The 19,730-nt window shown below is 40.3% G+C and overlaps 1 protein-coding gene and 1 non-coding gene across 2 annotated transcripts; one reads left to right on the forward strand and one right to left on the reverse strand.

The window, feature by feature from the left end:
* Nucleotides 1-1,289: 1,289 nt before the first annotated feature.
* On the forward strand, nucleotides 1,290-18,008 carry LOC130180018 (guanine nucleotide-binding protein G(I)/G(S)/G(O) subunit gamma-2). The gene is made up of 4 exons (XM_056393292.1): nucleotides 1,290-1,518; nucleotides 11,343-11,421; nucleotides 15,595-15,713; nucleotides 16,918-18,008. The coding sequence occupies exons 3-4, from the start codon at nucleotides 15,627-15,629 to the stop codon at nucleotides 17,044-17,046; spliced, it is 216 nt and encodes a 71-aa protein (XP_056249267.1). The 5' UTR covers nucleotides 1,290-1,518; nucleotides 11,343-11,421; nucleotides 15,595-15,626; the 3' UTR covers nucleotides 17,047-18,008.
* A 1,429-nt stretch (nucleotides 18,009-19,437) lies between these two features.
* On the reverse strand, nucleotides 19,438-19,520 carry trnal-cag (transfer RNA leucine (anticodon CAG)). The gene has a single exon. It is a non-coding gene; the product is annotated as a tRNA-Leu (tRNA).
* Nucleotides 19,521-19,730: the final 210 nt, after the last annotated feature.

A 19,730-nucleotide genomic window follows, 5' to 3' on the forward strand; every position in this document is an offset into this window, starting at 1 on the left:
AACGTGACATTCGGTTGAGACAGCAGGGCGAAGATGAGTAACGATAGCTGAGTTTACCTGCAGGCGAAGAGCACACATGCATGAAAGCAGAAGTACAGTACACTCATACTAACACAAGTGTGCACTATAACACATGCATATCATCGGAAATATACAAGACAGAGCGCACAGACTAGGAAGCTCTCAGATAGTGTACAATCCTCTTTCTAATAATTGAAAATGTTTAGAAACATTTAATCTGCCTCCAGCTCCAGATGTGCACCAAACTACATATAATAACAATGAGGGGGACATGAATTTCTGTACCAAATTCCCTGACAATTCAGCAACCAAAACCGTTAACCTTGTGGATACACTAGAGAAGTCAAGGTATCACCAAATTCAATAGGATTCATCCTCTGATGTCTGTACACATTTTCTTGGCAATCCATCCAGTATTTTTTGTAATTGAGATATTTCAGTCTGGACCTAAGTGGTGGTTTGTCTGAATTTGGCATCCCTAGTGCCCCATATCTGTTTCATAAGATTGAGCTTAAATCTGTTAAGATACGTTTTCAACATCCTGCCTACAGACACATAAACATATGCAAACATATTCAACTAAAAACATAATCTGCTCAGTTAAGGTAACACAGCAGCTGCATGCACACATGGCACACTTGATCTTGATGAACTTACCCTAATTGAATGCATCTTGTACGTTCAAAAATTCTCTGTACATAACGCCCCAGATGTGAAAGAGCAATGGGTGCAGCATGTTGTTTGTTTGTGTGTTGTTCCAGCTTTGGTGTGTAGTTGCTGGGACACACTTTCTTTTTTAGTTTTAATCTTTGATGATTCACTGTAATGTACAAGTTGTCTAAAACCTCAACCCTGTCATATGTCATGTGAGCAATGCAAGATTTTGCTGTTGTTGTTGTTGTTGTTGTTGAAAGTTGAAGGAATATTTCTCATGCAATGTCTAAAATCATCTACAGTAGAAAAACATGAATTAAATTTGAGTTAAGAAAGAGGAAAATTAGCAGCTGAAACCTATGCAGGGACCAGTATGAATATTTATCAAGATGGAAATCCAGCTAGTCCAGACTTGTCATCTGTCTTGGTAGTCTTGGTATGCATTTGTTTACTGTAGGTGTTTAGAGAGACAGTTAAGGCTTTTCCTGTGGACCTCTGGGAGACGAAGGGAGTGTGTCCTTATAGCAGAAAAGAGAAGACAGAAAGAGGGAGGGAGGAGGAGGAGGTGGGTAGTTTCTTGCAGCCTGAGCATTTGGCTAAAGGGTGGAGACTCAGAGCAGCAGTAAGGAGGGAGGCAGGGAGGATCTCAGCTGGAGCAGAGAGAGGGAGAGGCATACAGAGAGAGGAGTGTGCGCTGAGTGTGGATGTACTTGCCTGCCTTGCTGACTGACTGTGTGTGTGTTTGTGTGTAACAGAAAGAGGGGAAATTGTGTGGATACTACTCCACAGGACTGGATGCATTCGGCATCACGGGAGGAGAGCACACACACACAAACAAAAAAAGGTAGGACTGTTTATTTTTTTATTTCTATTTTTATCATTATTATTTTAAAGCTATTATTTATGTTTTTCTGTTTTGGTGGCATCTGGGTGCATTTCATCCAAGACTGGGTGTGTTCCAGAGGAGGAGGGGGGTTTTTCATATCCACGCTGTCATTTTGTCAGCGCTCAAGGGGCGAGATTGATGCCGCTGGCTGGTTTACATCATGGAATCCCCTCCTCCCACTAAAATCTCCAAAAACCGCCTCGCTCTGAGGTGAGCGGCTGCTTTATTTCTCTCACCTCCTTTCATACATGTGTGTATGTGAGGGGTATAAGAGAATGGACTCCCTTGCTCCTTCCTCTTCTTCCTCCCTCCTTCTTCCCTTAGGATTGGGCAGATCTTATAATGTGGAGCCAGAGGAATTAAGGGCATCTGTTTCAGAGGGATATTTGCACGAGCAGAGAGAATGAAAAAGAGACAGATGAAAAGGGGGGGATGTGGCATACAGAATGGGATGCTAAAGACAGAGACGGCAAAGGAAGGAGGGATCCCACAAGCCTCCTGTGTGTTTTTCCAGCCATTCTCAACCCTCTCGCCCTCCATACCGTGAGGCGAAAGCAGTCGACCACACACAAGCTCCATGTAGTGGTTGTATCAGGCAGATGGCTTGGAGAGAAGGAGGAGGAGGAGGAGGTGGGGGAGGAGAGGGGAGGTGTTTGGTGTTTTTATGTTGCTCATAGACAGATACCATCGCTAACAGTGGCATGCATTCGCAGGAAAACCGAGAAAACGAACACAGATGAGCTGTTTTTTCCCACTCTTAGCTCATAATGCGAAGGCATTGTCACGTACAACTCGCATTAAATTGTCCAATTGTGTGTGTGTGGTTGTGTGTCACACATCCAGGCCTGTTACAAATGCACGCAGCAAGTCAAAATTACGCAATTGCTTACGTCCAGGCGGCTCATACTGTACCTTGAAGCCAAGCTGCTCCAAGGCCACAGATTGTTTCACACACGTCGATGTTGAGACTATAAGAGAGGTTCACAGAACTGTCCACCGTTACTCAAGAAACATCAAAAACCTTGAACACAATGGAAAGCATTGAGCGTTCCAGATAGAAAGCAGAGAGGGAGAAAAGGGGGAGTGATGGTGGAGAATTTGGAAAAATGAGCAGCCATCTATGCTTTATTGACCACTTTGACCTCTCCACTCCCTTAAACCAAAGAAATCTCCTCCTTTCAGGCCAAAGTATGAGTAGTTCTCCACAAGGCTGGGCTTCACAAAGGCATCTTTCTGCGTGAAGTCATCTCAATATGAACTTGAAGCCGTAATGAACTTTAAAACGGACTGAATTGTGTCTCGGATGTTGAGTGCTTCCGAGGGAAGGTAACGTGAGGTAGAAGGATGTTACAGCACTGGAGGTTTGACCTTTGTATAGCTGCACCTGTTTGCTGCTAACAGTGTTGTTTTTGGTTTTAAAGCTTATTCAAGCGTGCTGTGGTTTGTCAACATAGAAGTGGCCAGAGCTGTTTGTAGAGCTTTGGAGAAATGTCAAATCAAGTGTTCAGTTCAGTCAGAATCCTTGAGGGTAAAATAATTCTGCTTTCAAGGCTGTAGTCTTTATCAAGTCAAATCTCAAGTAATTGAAGTGTCACAGAAGCCAGTTTTAAGTCTCAAGTCCTGACTTTTGTGACTCAGGCTGTTTTTAGGTCTTCAGGACCAAATGCTAGCCCAAATTTTGTCCAACCAACTCGCAGCAGTCTTCTGATCTCTGTATCAGCCATTTATCTGATCTGTATTTTGGTGTGTTGGTGTTTTTGGGCCAAGTCCAACCCAGTCTTAAGTCATGGCCGAAGTCCATGAGGGAAAAACATGACACTTGAATATTTTTACTTTCAAGTCTTTAGGGAGTCAAGTCTGACAGCTGTTGAATCGAAGTGAAGTCTCAAGGTGCTCTTGTTTTTGTGACTGAGGTCTGACTGAGGTCCCCCTCTCAGGTCTATCTCAGGTGTTTTATCTCTTTGGAAACCAGTACAAGTCAAGTCACAAGTCTGTTCCAGATAATTGTTAAGTCTTGAACATTTTTGTTGTCAAGTTTCTAGTCATTTCCTTAGAGACTCAGGTCCGAAATAAGTCAGGTCTCACAGAAATCAGTTCAGTTCAGTTTGTCAGTAAGTCTGAATGGCATCCAAGTCTCCAGTCAAGTCTCCAGTCTTGTCCAACAGAGTCTGAAGTAAAGTCTCAGGTCTTTGAGGGCAAAGAGTTTAGGTTCAAGTGTTCAGTTGCTACTTGTATCAAATAAAGTTTTGTAGGTCTAATTGCCGACCTTACTGACTTTCAACGGACAAATACTCTCTATTTGTTTCTGACAGTTAAGATGAAATCTATGGCATGCAGTATCCTCCCTAAAGAAGATACACTTTCATTACTTTTCAGCCAGTTAGAGCAAGTCAGGGTCTGAAACTCTCCAAGGAGCACACTCACACTCTCAGCAGAATCTAAACAAGCCCGGATGTTTGTAATATTGTTAACAGCCCAGGAGTCTGGCAGTGTTATTCTTGGCATGCTGATTGATTCCAGAGGAAAAGTATGTTTATGCCTCCTTACTCAAATGCAAAAATCCTGCTGATTCCTCACAGTTAAAGCACGGGGAAGAGAGCTTCATGTACACAAAAGATGCTGAAACTTTCATTTGTGACACAAGGCAGGAAGTTAACCTTTTAAATGTGTCGACCACACCGGCCACTTCCAAGTATGATTTCCAGAGTGGAAAAGAAGCTCCACACAATGGCTGGTTTCTTGCCTAAATGGCCAGGAAATTTAAGACAACTCTCTTAGTCAAAACCAAAATTCACCAGCATTACTTGGCTGGTGGCTGGTGTTAATTTTCCACCCTGGACACACAAAAGCACATGTGGTTTTTTTTGTATGCTTCCAAAGCTCTCTGAGTGTCCCTGTGACAGCAATGTTATTCATTGTTTCGACCCCACTAACTACGCTGCTGTTACATAACACACATATCAAAGGTTTTAAGCACGAGTCTTTAAACGTTTGAGGAAAAGAAAACCACTTGGTCACTGCTTTAATCTAACAAAGAAGAAACATGCCGGGCCTTGATCGTTTGATTTAATAAACATAATAGACCACATTTGCACTCCCTGAAGCAATAAGCATCCTCCCCGCTGCCTCCTTGACTCCCAGGGGATGCATCATTTCCTGGGCCACTGCCTTCTCACTTCCCCCCTTCTGAGACCTAGATTAACCCTCAACACACACACACACACACACACACACACATATATATACATACATGCTCATACACCACCACCTTTAAGATGGCAGGATTGGCAGTGCATGCTGGGGGTGGCACAGATGTCCGGGATAATCGAATGGTCACGGGTGGTGGTGGTCTGACTGAGAGGCAGCAGCACGAGATGAAACCAGATATAAACTGTCAGTAGCCCCTTTAAAATAAAATTAATAGATTGTATTAGTGTGAATACTGGATTTTATTTTGTTGTAGCTGCCAGAACCATCTCTTATTTAGTCACTAGTATTTTATTTTATTTATGTAGCATTTTATGAAAATACTGAAGATTTGAAACATAGTTTTCAGGTGCTTTATAATGGCCAGGGATTTCGTTTTTTCTAAAAGAAATCATGAATGAAACAAAACCACAAGCCTCCCTCCCACATACCGTATGGATCCAAACCACTGAGGTGCTTTTTATAGTTGAAAAAAAACTTGACTCTCAGTACTCTTACCATCATGCTGTAGATAGTCAATGTAAAGTGATAATATGATTTTCTTCTCAGGACTCTATTTGCACACATAAATTACATCTATCTCTACTGAAAAGAAATGAATTTGTTATAGTAGATACATTAAATTAACACTAATACAAGTTGGCAGAGACAGAACAAAATAGACAATTGATTGTGGACAGACATCTACAACTTCATATAAAAATAACATGATTACAAATGACAGATGCAAATCTAAAAATCATTTTAAAATGAAACAAGATGAAGTAAGAAGAGGAAGGCGATAAATAATCTATCTGTACTCCTTCTGTTGCTAGTGTACTGTTAATAATAAACATTATTATATTGTTTCAAGATCTTTTTAAGCATACAACTATGTCGGTGTTCCACAGCTCCAACAACTCTACAATACAGTGAAAAGTATACTTCAAAGTGCACATATGAGGGGTTAAGGGTGGAGTTTATTTTCATAATGTTTGTTTTTCTTATTTAATTTAGCATCTAGTCTTTTAACATGTTTTTAGTGTTATTAGTGAAATTGAAGAAAAGACTAGACCTCTAGGATACACTATTGTGGGAATAAACTGGACGTTGGAGGTGTTGTGATCCTGGTCCAGGTCTAGGCCTTGTCCTGCTCAAAGCCCCGTATGTTCAGAAATAGTGACGTTGAAGGAGGCTCAGCTGTCACACTCAGCGTCATCTCCCCAGACGATCACGGCCTGACAGCTCTGCTCTCTGTGTCCCATCTCTTTCTCTTTGTGTTTGTGTGCACAGAGATCGGTGTCCTTTCTGCTATTCAAGGGCAGGGCTCTGTGCTGTATTACATTCAATAGTCAATATCCTCTTGATCGTGTTCATTAATAACTCCGGAGGTCAGTTTTAAATTACTTCTCCTTGCTGCGGTCGCTGTAAAAGCCACTCTGGAAGAAGATACTACCGCCACATCTCCGTCTCTTTTATCTGCATGATAAACTTTATTCCTATTTCCAGCTTTTATTATTTTTTCTCATTCTGCGCAACCTCTCCTATCAGTTTACGACACTGTAAATCTTTGTTTGGCTGAGTGGGCCCTTCGCTGCCTCTTGTTTCACAGTGACATCGCAGAGTGTACCTCATTGTCCTATGACACACTGAGGATGGTACACTCACTCGGTCACACTGCGAGGGCTCTGATGACTGAACTGTCTGCACGGGTGTGAATGCTTTTGCATGCTCATGCTCCCCAGCCCTGTTGTCTTTTAAGAAATAATTTTTAAAAATGGCTCTGTGGTTCTGAAAATCTGCAGTGTGGTTCAGGATTAATTTTGTGTGTTTTGTAGTAAAACACAAAAAGAAACAACTCACTCAGCACAGAAGAGGGCTGTGTCAGCTTTTACAGTTACAACTGGAACCGGGAGGTTTTTTGTGCGATAAACAAAGTTGCATCCCAGTTTTTCCTTGAGCATGACTTGCATCAGCCTTATTTAAAGGGTCAGTTCACTCAAATTACAAAAACATTTTCTCATTCACCTCTAGTTCTATCTGAACCCTGCAGATTTTTTTTCATTCATTGGAAGAACTGAGATAAAGACATGGCTCAAACATAACTTAGTAACCAGAACTAGACACAGCAGGCCAGTCGAGGTTTGGATTTCTTTTCTCAACTTGCTGGATTTTTGTAAATCAGTTTCTCACCACAACAAAACCACCAGTTAGAGATGGGAAACTTCTAATGTCTCCCGGACATCAAGGACACATTGTTAAAATATTAATTGTAATCTGCATCATATCAAGGATGAAAAGATAGACAAGTACAGCAACAGTAACTTGTGGGGACCGGGCCTAGCAAATGGTCAGTTGAACATCCATTCTCGTATACACAAGGCTTATGCGGCCCTTAAAACTTAGCCCCAGTTATCTCTGAGCAGTGGTCCCATCCTGCCTCCTCTCAGTCCCTGCAGACCCTTACAGGTTAATCACTGGCTCTCCAGGGTCCAGATGGCTGAGCCAGGGACAGATTTTTAATTACCACGCTCTGATTTCACACCCTGGGCATCACAGAGGACAGAACACTCCCTGCCAAGCCGCCTTAATTTCTCTCTTTGGATGGTGTAAAGGAAAAAAAGACAGGATAATAAGGTGTGCACTACAGAAAGAAAAAGGGGGAGGGAGAGCCGAGCCGAGAGTCAGCGTGTGTGGGAGTACGTGAGAGATCGTCACTCTCGACAGGCCAGGAATTATATTTTCCTCACCAGGATGTTTCCTGCGGCGCTTAATCACCCTTTAAGTCAGCGACACCCAGAGTCGAGCAGCAGCTATAATCACATCTGTGGAGGGCCTCGTCACGAACACAGACCCCCCGAAAAAACCCCGGAGGATGGGGTTCAAAACAGCTCCAAATGGCAGGGGAAGGATGGCGGAGGGGGTCAGATTGATTCGGTGGTGTTAGCAGCAGGACGGACCATGCTGGGGGTGTTTCAGTCCCATCAATGAACACCTGTCGGCAACAGAGGGAGGGATGGGAAGCAGAAGGCTGGAACACAGGAGAGAAATGGATCACCAGTCACATCCCATAATGCATCTTTCTTTTTTTCCCCTCAGTGCAGTTCACTTCAAGATCTTTCACCAGCATAAAGTAGAGAACAATATTGCAAAGCATTAACATGAAAAAGTGATTGCTTTCTTTGTTTTAACTCTCTCTCTCTCATCCCCTGATCTTGCTGCTGATCTTACTGTAACATAAATATGATGACACAAACAGTCCGTAAGGAAAATCAAATTGAGCAACTTCTTTTTCTTTTTTAGGAACTGTCGACTTTCTTGACTATTTACAGCATACAATAAACTGATGTAAGACTAGAGAAAAAACAGTGAAAGATGCAAGGCTGCAGTCAGGACTTGGATTTGATATCACACTGACACTTCAGTTTATGACTTTTCAAATATCATAATACAAATCCTCACTTTTCTACAGTGAAATGTGAAAACGGCAAAGAACTAAGGACCACTGATTTAATTTGAATAGCTATAAGATTTATGGATCACAGGACTACTTCTATGGGAAAGGTGTTGCTCGTAGTGATGATCCCACAAGTAATCACCTGACTCTGCAGTTCCCCTCAGCTCAGTGGAGTGTCTTAGTGTCTTTCAGCTCACTTTTTTGGTTTTACAGCACATAGCATTACTGTTTTGGTTCAATCATTTCTGTTAACTACCTGCCCAATATCAAACGGCATACAGACAAAGTTAGCAACTAGTCAATGAACATTAAGTAACACTTAGTAGCTAAAGAGACATATATTTTCCAGAGGGGTTGGATGGAGACTAAAAACAGAGCTATGAGGAGAGTGCATATTGGATTAACGTTCCTCAGGTGGCTGTAAACAACACTCCAAATGATTGATAATGTTATTTTGTGTCTGTGCGGTGTGTACCTAGGCAACCGTTTGCTATCAAGTATGCCACGTGAACTTGAAGACATTGTCTCCAGTGCCCCCAAGTGGCAATAAAACCAGTAAATGCACATTTAACTACAAACAACATCTTTGCCTGATTAATCATGGATTTTCAAATGCATGCTCTACACGTTCAGATTTTTAGATGTAGCTGGCAGCCATTGTTTTCCATTATTTTCTGTACAACATAACATCCATTAGGAAACTTTTGGAACTTGCCTGAGCTGTGTGATCCATCACAGTAAAAAATTTTGCGCTATAATTGCATCTTGATCAATGCAGATTGATTTAAACAATGCGCTGCATTATCTCCTAATGATAGTGTGCCTTTGATAAAAATGAATGCAAACTTGCTGTTCAAAGAGATGGATTACTCAGCTCAAGCAAGTTTCATGAGTGCACTAATGGATTTTTATAATGTATGGAAATGAATGGAAACCAATAGATGCCAGCAATGGTAGACAAAGTGCATCTACATTTCAAAAACACTGCATCATTGTCTGCAAAATTATCAACTGTAATGTTGGATAGATACTAAATGGGGCTGAAATGGTTCTTTAAACATTCAGCACAAACTGAACACAAATTCAGTGGAAGCACAGACTCTGCAAATGATAAAATCTTTGCCTTAACCTTCATATCCCCACCACTTCCAAACCGGCAGCACTCAACAGACAATTACATTTTTCCTGAGAAACTCCCTAATGTAAATGTGAGTCTGATGACAGATGAGCCGGATGTGTGAGACTGAGCACACACTCTGAGCAAATAAAACTTGCTCACAAGTTACAGGTAACGTGACTGTGGCTGTTTGTCATCTTCCCTGCCCTCAGCAATAATGGTGTCTAGTTGTAATTGAGTCATACATAGTTTTACATATTTTCTGTATAAAAGACTCCAGAAACAGTGTCGGTTTGGTAAAATGTAAAAGAACTGACACAGAAATATGTGACCAAAAAAAGAAGATTGTCCTTTTCCATTTGGAATTGGAAACATTTAATATTGTGTAGATGATTGATTAAAAAATGATATTATTTTCTTTTAAATCTAGCTTTTTGCCATTTTAGACAGGAAAAGTTCTACTGTAGTTAGTTGTTTTTAGAGAACCTTTAACTGGACCTGCAACAATTTGTCAATTAATCAGTTAGTCATTAAGAAAATATCATATTTAAGACAGTAGATAGATCTTTTCTAATGAAAAACGGCAAGACAATCTTGCCCCACACTGAAGCACTCCAGCGAATACTTTAAGAATCACTGCGCTGATTAAATTATTGTACGTCTTGCATAACACAGTGTAACAGTGTAGATTAATGGCTCCAGTGAATCAGGACTGGTGACAGTGCACTGCAGTAAGAGCTCCTGTTCTCTCTCTTATTTGTTTTTTAAACTCTAAGCAGTTTCAGTGTCTCCAGAATACTCCGGCGCAGAGCTTTGGCCGCTGTTGGCAAGGTTTTGTTAATGGATGCCTCACTGTAACGTTGCTTTAACGTTGTGTGCTGCCATGATTTACGATGGGTGGAATTCCCTTCCTCTGCAGATCTGCTCATGCAGGGTAATTGGCCCATTTATCAGAAGCAGCAGAAAACCGAGCTGCAGAGTCACAGATGCATTAAGAACAAATCTGTTGGACCAGAGAAAGAGAGATGGAGGAGCAAATAGAAAGAAAGAAGAAGGGGAGAGGTCAAGAGGTCAGCATGGACAGAAGCTCAACTTGAAGCAATAGTTTTTTTGGGAAATACATGTATTCACTTTCTTGCCAAGAGCTGAGAAGATTGACACTGCTCTTGTGTGTTCATTCGCTCACACACACAACACATAATCTAATTTGTTTAATCCATACAAAAAACAAAGTATAAATATGGCAAGTTTTGGTTTCATGGGTGGTTATGTGACGGACTATTTCCTGGCCAAGAGCAGTGACTTCCTCAAATAGTGTAGCACACTAGTCTTTATGCTAAGCTAAGCTAATCAGCTGCTGGCTGTAACTTCATATTTAGTGGACAGACATGAGAATGAAATTGATCTTCTCATGAAACTCAAATAAGCATATCTGCCAAAATCTACTATCATAATTTCACAACTAAAACCTAATTAAATATTTTTAGTTCTAACTATTACCAATAACTAAAAATAAAGTCATTTATCCTGGGCCAAAAAACATCACAGCTTGTTTTTTTACTTTGCTTTTTGTACGATTTTTAGAGATGCTGTTGTTACCTTTGGACAGAGCTAGGGTAGCTGTTTCTGCCTCCCTCCAGTCTTTGTGTTGACTGTACAGACATAAGAGTGATATCAATCTTCATATAAAACTTTTTTTTTTTTAAGTTAATTTCCCAAAAAAGTTGCACTATTCCGTTAAACCCATTAATTAATTTCCTTGGTTCCTTCTGTACTTTGTTGTTGTGTTTCTTCATCAGTCTAAGAACGAGTTGTGACATTCTGACATACAGTGATCAGAAGACAGAGGCTACACGCACACACACACGCACACACACACACACACGCACACACGCGCACACGCACACATAAGCCTCGTGTAATTTATCTGGAATGCAGAAATGAAAGTGCACAGAGCTTCTGCCTCTGATCAGCCTCTAAATGTCACTGTCTTCTCTCTTTATCTCTTTCTCTCCGTCTGCAGAGAGCGCGGCGGACACAAACTGCTGACTGAACTGCAGGCAGACACTGGGGCAGAGTGCGGAGGAGTAAGCAGACAAGGTAAGTCAAGACAAGAGGAAAAGGCAATGCAGCATGATCAGTTTCATAATATTACAGCACGAGAGGTCAGTTTTTGAATTAATGGCGACAGTTTCCGCAAAGTTGTCGACAGCTGACACAGTGAAGGCCGTGTCCATCTGAATGCATTATTTATCTGCGCCTGTTGAGATGTCACAGTTATCAGCATGTTGACACCATGTGCAACATCTCAGGATGGTATTTTGAGCAGCTGAGAGATAGGACGGAAGGAAGGAAGTACAAGAGGTTTTATGATAACAGAGGTGAGCTGCGGTAAAATTCTGTCCTGAAAGAAATGGAAAACCATCTTCTAAAGCTAAAACTACAGGCAACTATACACTGATTATCATTCAATTTAAACCCTTTTAGTTGCCTTCCAGGTACCAGCTATGCGCCACCCCTCCCTCTCTACATATGAAAATGTCAGGGTGGCATTTTCACACGCTCCACCGACAATAAACAGGAGCGTCGATGTAGTGACAGCTCTGCTAAATAGCTTATCTTTACATATTTCGCTTTTTTTTTAAAACATGCACATCCAAGTTTGTATTTGTTTTTAAAATATAAGTGAACTGAAACACAAATACCACTGCTCCTGGCCAAGAAATAATCCAGCACATCACCTCCTGTACCACTGTCATTCAGACACAACAGAAATTTGAAAAGCACCTACTTTCATGTCAGTTTTCAGGGGGTTTTAGCCACACGGGCACCGTCTCCAGGGATGTTAGCATGCTAACATGCAAAACTAAGATGGCGTGCATGATAAACATAATACCTGCTAAACATCATCGTATTGGTATCAACATTGTGAGCATGTTAGTATGCTGACATTAGCATTTAGCTCAAAGCAAAGTCGCTAGCATAGCTGTGGACTCTTTCACTTTCAGCAGTGTCTTGAACTTATTTTATTATTAGTATTTTGATTATGAATCTTTGATTTTTTTAGCTGACATGATAAACTATTTTATGTAGTAGATGATCTCTCCAATGGCAGGATAGGTAACGAATGTGATGAGTGTTTGTATCCTTCTTATTCAAGACCCTTAAGGACGTGTGTCCATATAGCATTTTTTATCTTTATTTTAATTTTTTTTCCTAGCAGAAAGGCGGTGGCAGGGCACTGAGGAGCGCCTCGTCCCAGCGCTTTGTCAAAAAAAAACTTTATGGACACATGCCCTAAGACACCACTTTCTTTTATGATGTTTACCTATATATACTTATATATTTCCATCATGTTTCCCTGTCAGTTTCGCACAAACTAGGCTATTGTCTCAGTGGCTGATTATTTTCTGTAAAAACTAAAGACCTACTTTTTCATAGACATCCCAGAAACCTTAAAGCGTGACATCTCTCCCTATCAATAGTCTGGTGATACGCTGGCCTGTTTTGACATCTCCCCTGAGTGTTGAAACAATATTCTGGCCTCAATATGAAACATGACTAATTTCTACTCAGAGTTGTCAATCATGCCCTTGTAGTAAGTCTCTGGCCTATTTTTATTTTGGTGAGGGACAAAACTGAGGTTTTCATTCAAGAATCACAAGATATTTGTGCAAAATTCTCCTCAAAGTTGTTTGAATTACATAATTTTAAACCTAAAACATAACATAAAATACACTGTCTGCTCTGTCTGCTGGAAAGTTGGCATATGGCTTCCACACAGGGAACCCAGATTATTGTTTTTTAACCCCACAAACATCAATACGCTGAACCCAGGAGCCTGTTGTGAGGAAATAATCCAAAAATCCCTACAGTTGGTGTAAACAAGATCTGCGTGTCCTTTCTTTGGTCTCTTTCTTTAGTATTTCCTCTGCTGTTGAAAGCAATACAAAAGAAATAGTAGAGAAATAATTTTCTTAGTAACATTTGGCCACTTGATTTTGTTGTAAAACTGTGTTACCTTACTTCATTCATAAGAAGAGGAATCCAACATTTAATTCCTTCAAGAACTGACCTCAATAACAACACAATGGATATTTTGACAACTAGCTCAGGTTGAATTAAAGCACTATAACCGTAAAAGGTGAAGCACTCCTCAGAGTTAGAACAGCCAGGATCCCTCAGCTGCACTGACTATAAAACCTGATGTTTATACTGCACTGTTAATACTGCACAGTCTGCTGCAGGTTGAGCTCGTAAATCCTCTTCAGATTGTCATTTGGTTTTGCACTGACATCGGTTCGAGATATTCCAGCTCAGTTCGGAGGATGTTTCAGCCTCTAAAAATGTGGAAATCAAGTAAATACTGTAAATTTTCACTTAAACGTCTGTCTTAAAATGGCAAGGAGAAATATACAAGTCTATCAACCCTCATACTCTGTGTAAAAACACTCTACATTACTTCAGTGTAACGTGGACAACTCCTTTATTGTGAACACTGACAACCTCAAACCTGAAGTCCTGAAGCTCTTTTGCTGCTTTTCTCTCTTAGGTTGAATGTTGTTGTTTATAATGAAACATGCATTGCGGGCTCGGGTCAGTGTGACAGCAGAGATTCCTGCAGCAGTTTACCGGCCTGATGAGCAGGTGTGCCTCCGTGGAGCATCAATATTCATGCTCAGCTCCTGCACCTCGCTGAGATCAGCCTCAACCCCACACTGAGTCGTACCACAGAGCATACAGACGGATGACGGATGGGGGGGGGAAGCAGGGAGGATTGATCACACACCAAGGATGATGCTGTTTGAGAACGCCCGCAGCTTGATCCATTTAATCAAAGAGGTTATAAAAGGCAGAGGAGCAACTGAGGACATGACACTAAAACCGTACCAAAATAGTCAGGTGACAAACGTAAGGAAAAGCAGACGCTTCTCTACCAGGAACAAGGCCTCACTGAATGAATATGAAAATGAAGTAAATCGTATGTCGCCACATCTCAACCCAACTGAAAGCTTTTGGGAGCTTTTGGAGTGAAGTGTCAGACAATCATTACAACTGTGACTTTGGACAAACCAACCAAAACCACTGCCAGTTTCAAATGTTTGAACCTTCAAGCTGCTCTAATCGAATGAATGTCACTCATACTGACCAATCGAGAGAGAATATCATCCGACTCTCTAGTTTCCCTCAGCTCTATGCAGCGTTTTAGCATCTTTCAGCTCTTTGTTTTGGTTTTCAGGCCTGCAGCTGTTTCAGTTCACAGTGCCATTTCTCATCAGCATAATTCAGCAACAGGCAGCGGTTTGCAGAAAGAAAAAAAAAATCACATAAGCCCACTGCTTGCTACTTGCGCAGCACCAAATAGCTGACATGCAAACTTTGCAGCTTGACCAAACACTTTCTCCTGAAGATGCAGTATTTAATTTGCTTCCCAAAGTGGTCCTGATGTTTTCTTTAGCAGCGTTCACAGTTTATTTGTGTTTATTTATTTTGATAATGTGATTATGTTTTGTCCATTGTGAAAGCATTAATCAGCCAGCCCAGTTAGAATTAGTGTACAGTGTGTCATTGGGACTATTTTTTTCCAAATTGACAAGAGCCTTCACTGCCACCTCAATGGCTCCATCAAAACCAATCCTTAGAATAAACTGGGACTTAATGAGTCGTTCGCTGGTAAAGATTTTGAAAGTTAAAACCTTCTTTCAGAATAATAATAAAAAAACTGCTATTTTTTATAATGGATACTCTGGCTTTACTGAAGTTGACTTACTGGTTCTCAAACGTGTCAGATAAAGCACTGGGCTTTCTTTACATCTGCCGCCCAAGAGGTGACCTGACTAACAACCAAACAAACTACATCAGTCCATTGATTTATCGCCGTTCTCACGAGGCTGAGCACTGACATTGTGCCCTTGTGAAACCACCACAATCAGTACAAAATAAGAGTTTTCATCTCTGAAACCAGTAACGTTACTTATCCGTTTATCTACTGTAAATATAGTGCTGGACAAAGCGCTGCCCCCTCACTCTCCTCCCACCTTCTCTGCCTCCCCCTCACTGTCATGGGCTGCCTAGCAACTGACACCATAAATAATATGCCTGTGTCTGTGGTCTGTGTGTGTGTGTTCACAGGCATGTGATAATAAACAGGGTATCTCTTACCAGCACTCCTCTTTGCGTGCCTGCTATATTATAGTGCTCGTCTTCATCAGTGACACACTGTGGGTGAACTACAATGTTTGGGATGTTTAAATCTCTCGCTCCTCTCTGCAGACAGAGCACAGGAGACCTGACTGATAGTGCCCATGGCGAGCAATAACACAGCCAGCATTGCACAAGCCAGGAAGCTGGTGGAGCAGCTGAAGATGGAGGCCAACATTGACAGGATAAAGGTGAGTTGACACGTTCATTTATTTATGAATTTATTTTTCTTGCACCATCCAGGAAGCCCTTGGTTTCCCTCCATGCAAATTTTAGATTACAATCAATTTGCATAGACTATAAACTTTACTCCAACACAGCAGGTAATCCATAACGATCAATACTTTGTCAAACTTATATTACTATTACATAATGAAGGTGGAAGCAATGTCTCGTTTTAAATATATTTGCTCGTGTTGTGGTGCTTGCAGGAAGCGCCAACAGTTTTTTACATTTTTCACAGCAGATATTTTCATGTGATCGCAGCAAAGCACTCTTACAACATTAATTACAACATCAACAGTGCAGTATATCTGTTACCCAAGACCAAGGTAATGTGCATTCTCACTTACTGGAGTGTCTTATTGGGACATTTGTTGGAACTGAGCCATTGTTAACGTTATTAATAACATCTGTGCTTTCCCTGTTAGGAGAAGTCAGAACATCTGATGTGAAGGAAAGTAGTTTGAGGCTTGAAAATCGGCTGAAAAGAGCAAATTTAGAAAGTAGAAGCTGTTTTGGTTAATGTCTCACGTTACATATCTTAATGCTTACCTTTTATTGCTAACCTTGTTTGTGTTTGTCAGTATTAATAATGTAAAAGTATGCTATTTGCAGTAAAGGAGCTCAGTCTGAGTTCCAGATTTCTGAACCACTGACCACATTTCTGATTTGTTGTTGAGTAATTTAATGTGATTACATGGCTAATGACGTGACGTATGGTCCTTAAAAGCAGCACTGAGGCCCCAAATTACAACAAGACATTACTGAGAAGTCTGAGCTTCCTTAAGAAATTATTGATGTCACTTTGGTGATTTACTTTACACAAGATTAAAATGAAAATGATTACTTAATACAGCTTTATGTACTTGTTAATACCTGGTGCTTTTTTTAAATCCACCTACCAGCTCCTTTAAAGCTCACGAAAAAACACTTTTTATGTTGTTTGTTTGTGGATCTGTTTCCGCCTGTTTCTAGTCTCTATGCTAAGCTAAGCTAACCTGCTGCTGGTTGTAGCTTCTTATTTTCCGTACAGACACGAGAGTGGTATCAATCTTCTCAGCAAACACAAACAAATAAATATATTTCCCAAGGTACTGTCCGTTAATGTCAGTGTATATTGACCTGTGTATATATATATATTTGTGTGTGTATGTGTGTGTTTTTTAAATCCAGGTGTCGAAAGCAGCGGCAGACTTAATGTCATACTGCGAAGCCCATGCCAAAGAGGACCCTCTGTTATCGCCGGTGCCAGCGTCAGAGAACCCGTTCAGGGAGAAGAAGTTCTTCTGTGCCATCCTGTAAACCCGGCAATGCCCTTCAGCAGTCTGCTCAGTGTGGGACTTTGAACGCGGACGTTCAAAATACGTAGAAATCTTCTAGTAGGAGGGCACAGTGATTATTGCCCCCTTTGTCGACGGCACCTAAAGAGTGCAAAAATTAAAACCACAGAGTTAACATGTAACCATTAAAGGGGTTGTGATTGCTTTGTTGAGGGGTGTTGCAGCATGTTGAAGGGGTCTCTGCTTTTTAGATGACACAAAAGGGATGATGATGACGAGGAGGAGGAGGAGGAGGAGGAGTATGATGATAACCCAGAGACGTGATGGACAACCAGTCAACCTAACAAGTATTCAGGTTGTGATGTGTACAAAACAAAAAATAGATAAAATGAGAATAAAAATATTTTGTGGATCTTTTGGGACTTCCAAATGTTCTGTTAAATGGTTTGTGGGTGGATCGAGCTGCGTAGGACAGGAAACAAAAATACACCTTCCACTAGACACCACCTGATTATTGGAATGTTTTTTTTAAGTTGTTTATTTTATGTTTATTTGAACTTTACCTATCACCTAGATATCTTTCTATACCTGTATGTGATTACTGAAACTGTTCTGTTAACTTTTTTTTTTTACACCAACAGGTTATTGAGAGCTTTTTTAATGGGATGTTTGAAACATTCAATTCTGTGATTCTCTTTACAAATACCTTTCTGAAAATCAGTCTCTGTGTATCAACATCTATCTGGCAAATGTGATGCAGTTTGTCTCCTTCAGATACAAACCCTCTTTCTACTCTTTGTATAAAATGACTAGCAAGTAAACTGTGCTGTGCTGTGAGTTCTGAACGTTTGTGTTTGTATCATTAACTATTGCATGAAATGGACAAACGGTCGTCTCTCTTTCCTTTCGTGTGAAGATTGTATGAAACAGGGGCAGCCTCCATATGGAAGTGCCAAAAAAAATATTAAAACAAAAATGATTCAATGTGGACTCAACAAGGAACATCTCTCAAATATAAATAACACTGGTGACGGTTTTAAGCTTTGCATTGCAGGCTGGGAAAACACAGTTGCTGCAGCGCTTTCACAATCTTGAGAAACTATTTAGATGATTTTCTACTGAAGATTGTTGGTTTGGGATTAAAATATTGCATTAAATCTCTTTAAATTTGGGGAAAAAACATTTTGTATGTAAATGTATGACAGTATCATAAATATTCTATATCTAAGTGAAGCTGTATGAGGCTCAGGCTAAAAGAAATATAAAAACCTAGGACACATGTTTTCATGGTTGCATCGTTGCAAATGGAAATATAATTAGATATAAGATTCCTTGTAATTCACCCTGACATCCAGTTTTTGGCATCTTTGACAACTCTAGAGTTTCAAATAAAGTTGTCTGGCTTAGATTAGTGCTTAGTTGCACAATAGAAGTTTGTGAAAATGGATGGAGCAGAGAGCCTGGCAGTTAGAGAGGTTAAATCACTGACTGTACAGCACAGTTTTCTCTTCAGAGTGAGCACGGCTGTTCTGCTGCAGGAGACAATGCGCCCCCTACAGGTATTTCATCAAAATAAAGGCGAAAATGTCAAAAGAATTACCTAAAAAGAACACAGATATTGTTAATGTTGAGACATTAGACTCAGTGTCATAGTTTAGAAAAGATGTTTATTCAGGAAGAATTAACAAAGAATCATGCAAACATACACAATACAAAGCAGGAGAAGCAGCAGGTTCATTTGAAAGTATTTAATCTTTTGCTTGCAGTCAGGTGTAAATGGTTATATTTTTACAAATTAAATAAAGTGTACACACAGGTCAAATTGTTAAATAATCTAAGCAAATAATCTTATAAAGCAAAAATAAATGCTAAACCAAAAATACTACATCAATACATTTTCACAAAGATGTACTACTTAACAACAAAATAAACATGACGAGTAAAATATAAAGATTTAGAAAATATGACTTTGGTATTTATACATTAAACTACCCTACAGTATATGAAAGAAGAGCGGAAATAATTCTTCTATTTCCACTAGTCACTTTTCATGCATTTCATGCCAAAAATAATTCACATATGGTTTGGTTGGGTGGCTGAAGTTTTCTGTTATGGATTAATCAGACTGGCTGCGGTGGTTGGGCTAATGTCAGACTATGTTAGCTCAGGGTCAGAATCAGAATGAGAATTAAAAAAAATGACTTTACTGTCATTTCAAAAGCATTGCACATAACCCAACAACAGAACGATTTAGAGAAACTAAAACCTTTTCTGACAGTGGCCTAGTGCTTTCAAGCGGCGCGTGCCGTGAAGGAAACTGTATATAACATGTACCGATATAGATCCGCATGTACCGCTACAGCCACTTTTCAACTTCGGCAGCGTCAGTGAAGAAGAAAAAAAAAAAAGTTATTGTCAGAAGTGGGATTCGAACCCACGCCTCCAGAGGAGACTGCGACCTGAACGCAGCGCCTTAGACCGCTCGGCCATCCTGACATGTAGCTTCACGGTGCCCTCGGATTTTATAAAATTCACTATTAAATTCTGCCATATATTTTGTTAAAATTGTAGTTTAATGTCTGTTTTATGGTCGTATAGTGACATAGTAAAGAACTTCTACGGTTCAAATGGCGATGGAGACGTTAAAGCACAGATTCTTTCTAATGGATATATATATATATATATATATATATATATATATATATA

This window comes from Seriola aureovittata, chromosome 13 (assembly GCF_021018895.1).
Source record: "Seriola aureovittata isolate HTS-2021-v1 ecotype China chromosome 13, ASM2101889v1, whole genome shotgun sequence".
Classification (NCBI taxonomy): domain Eukaryota; kingdom Metazoa; phylum Chordata; class Actinopteri; order Carangiformes; family Carangidae; genus Seriola; species Seriola aureovittata.

What these genes read in the sequence shown, in the direction of transcription:
- LOC130180018 (XM_056393292.1), top strand. Translation starts at nt 15,627, where the DNA reads ATGGCGAGCAATAACACAGCCAGCATTGCACAAGCCAGGAAGCTGGTG. An exon ending in CCAACATTGACAGGATAAAG is followed by an intron (nt 15,714 to 16,917) that starts GTGAGTTGACAC and finishes TTTTAAATCCAG; the next exon opens with GTGTCGAAAGCAGCGGCAGA.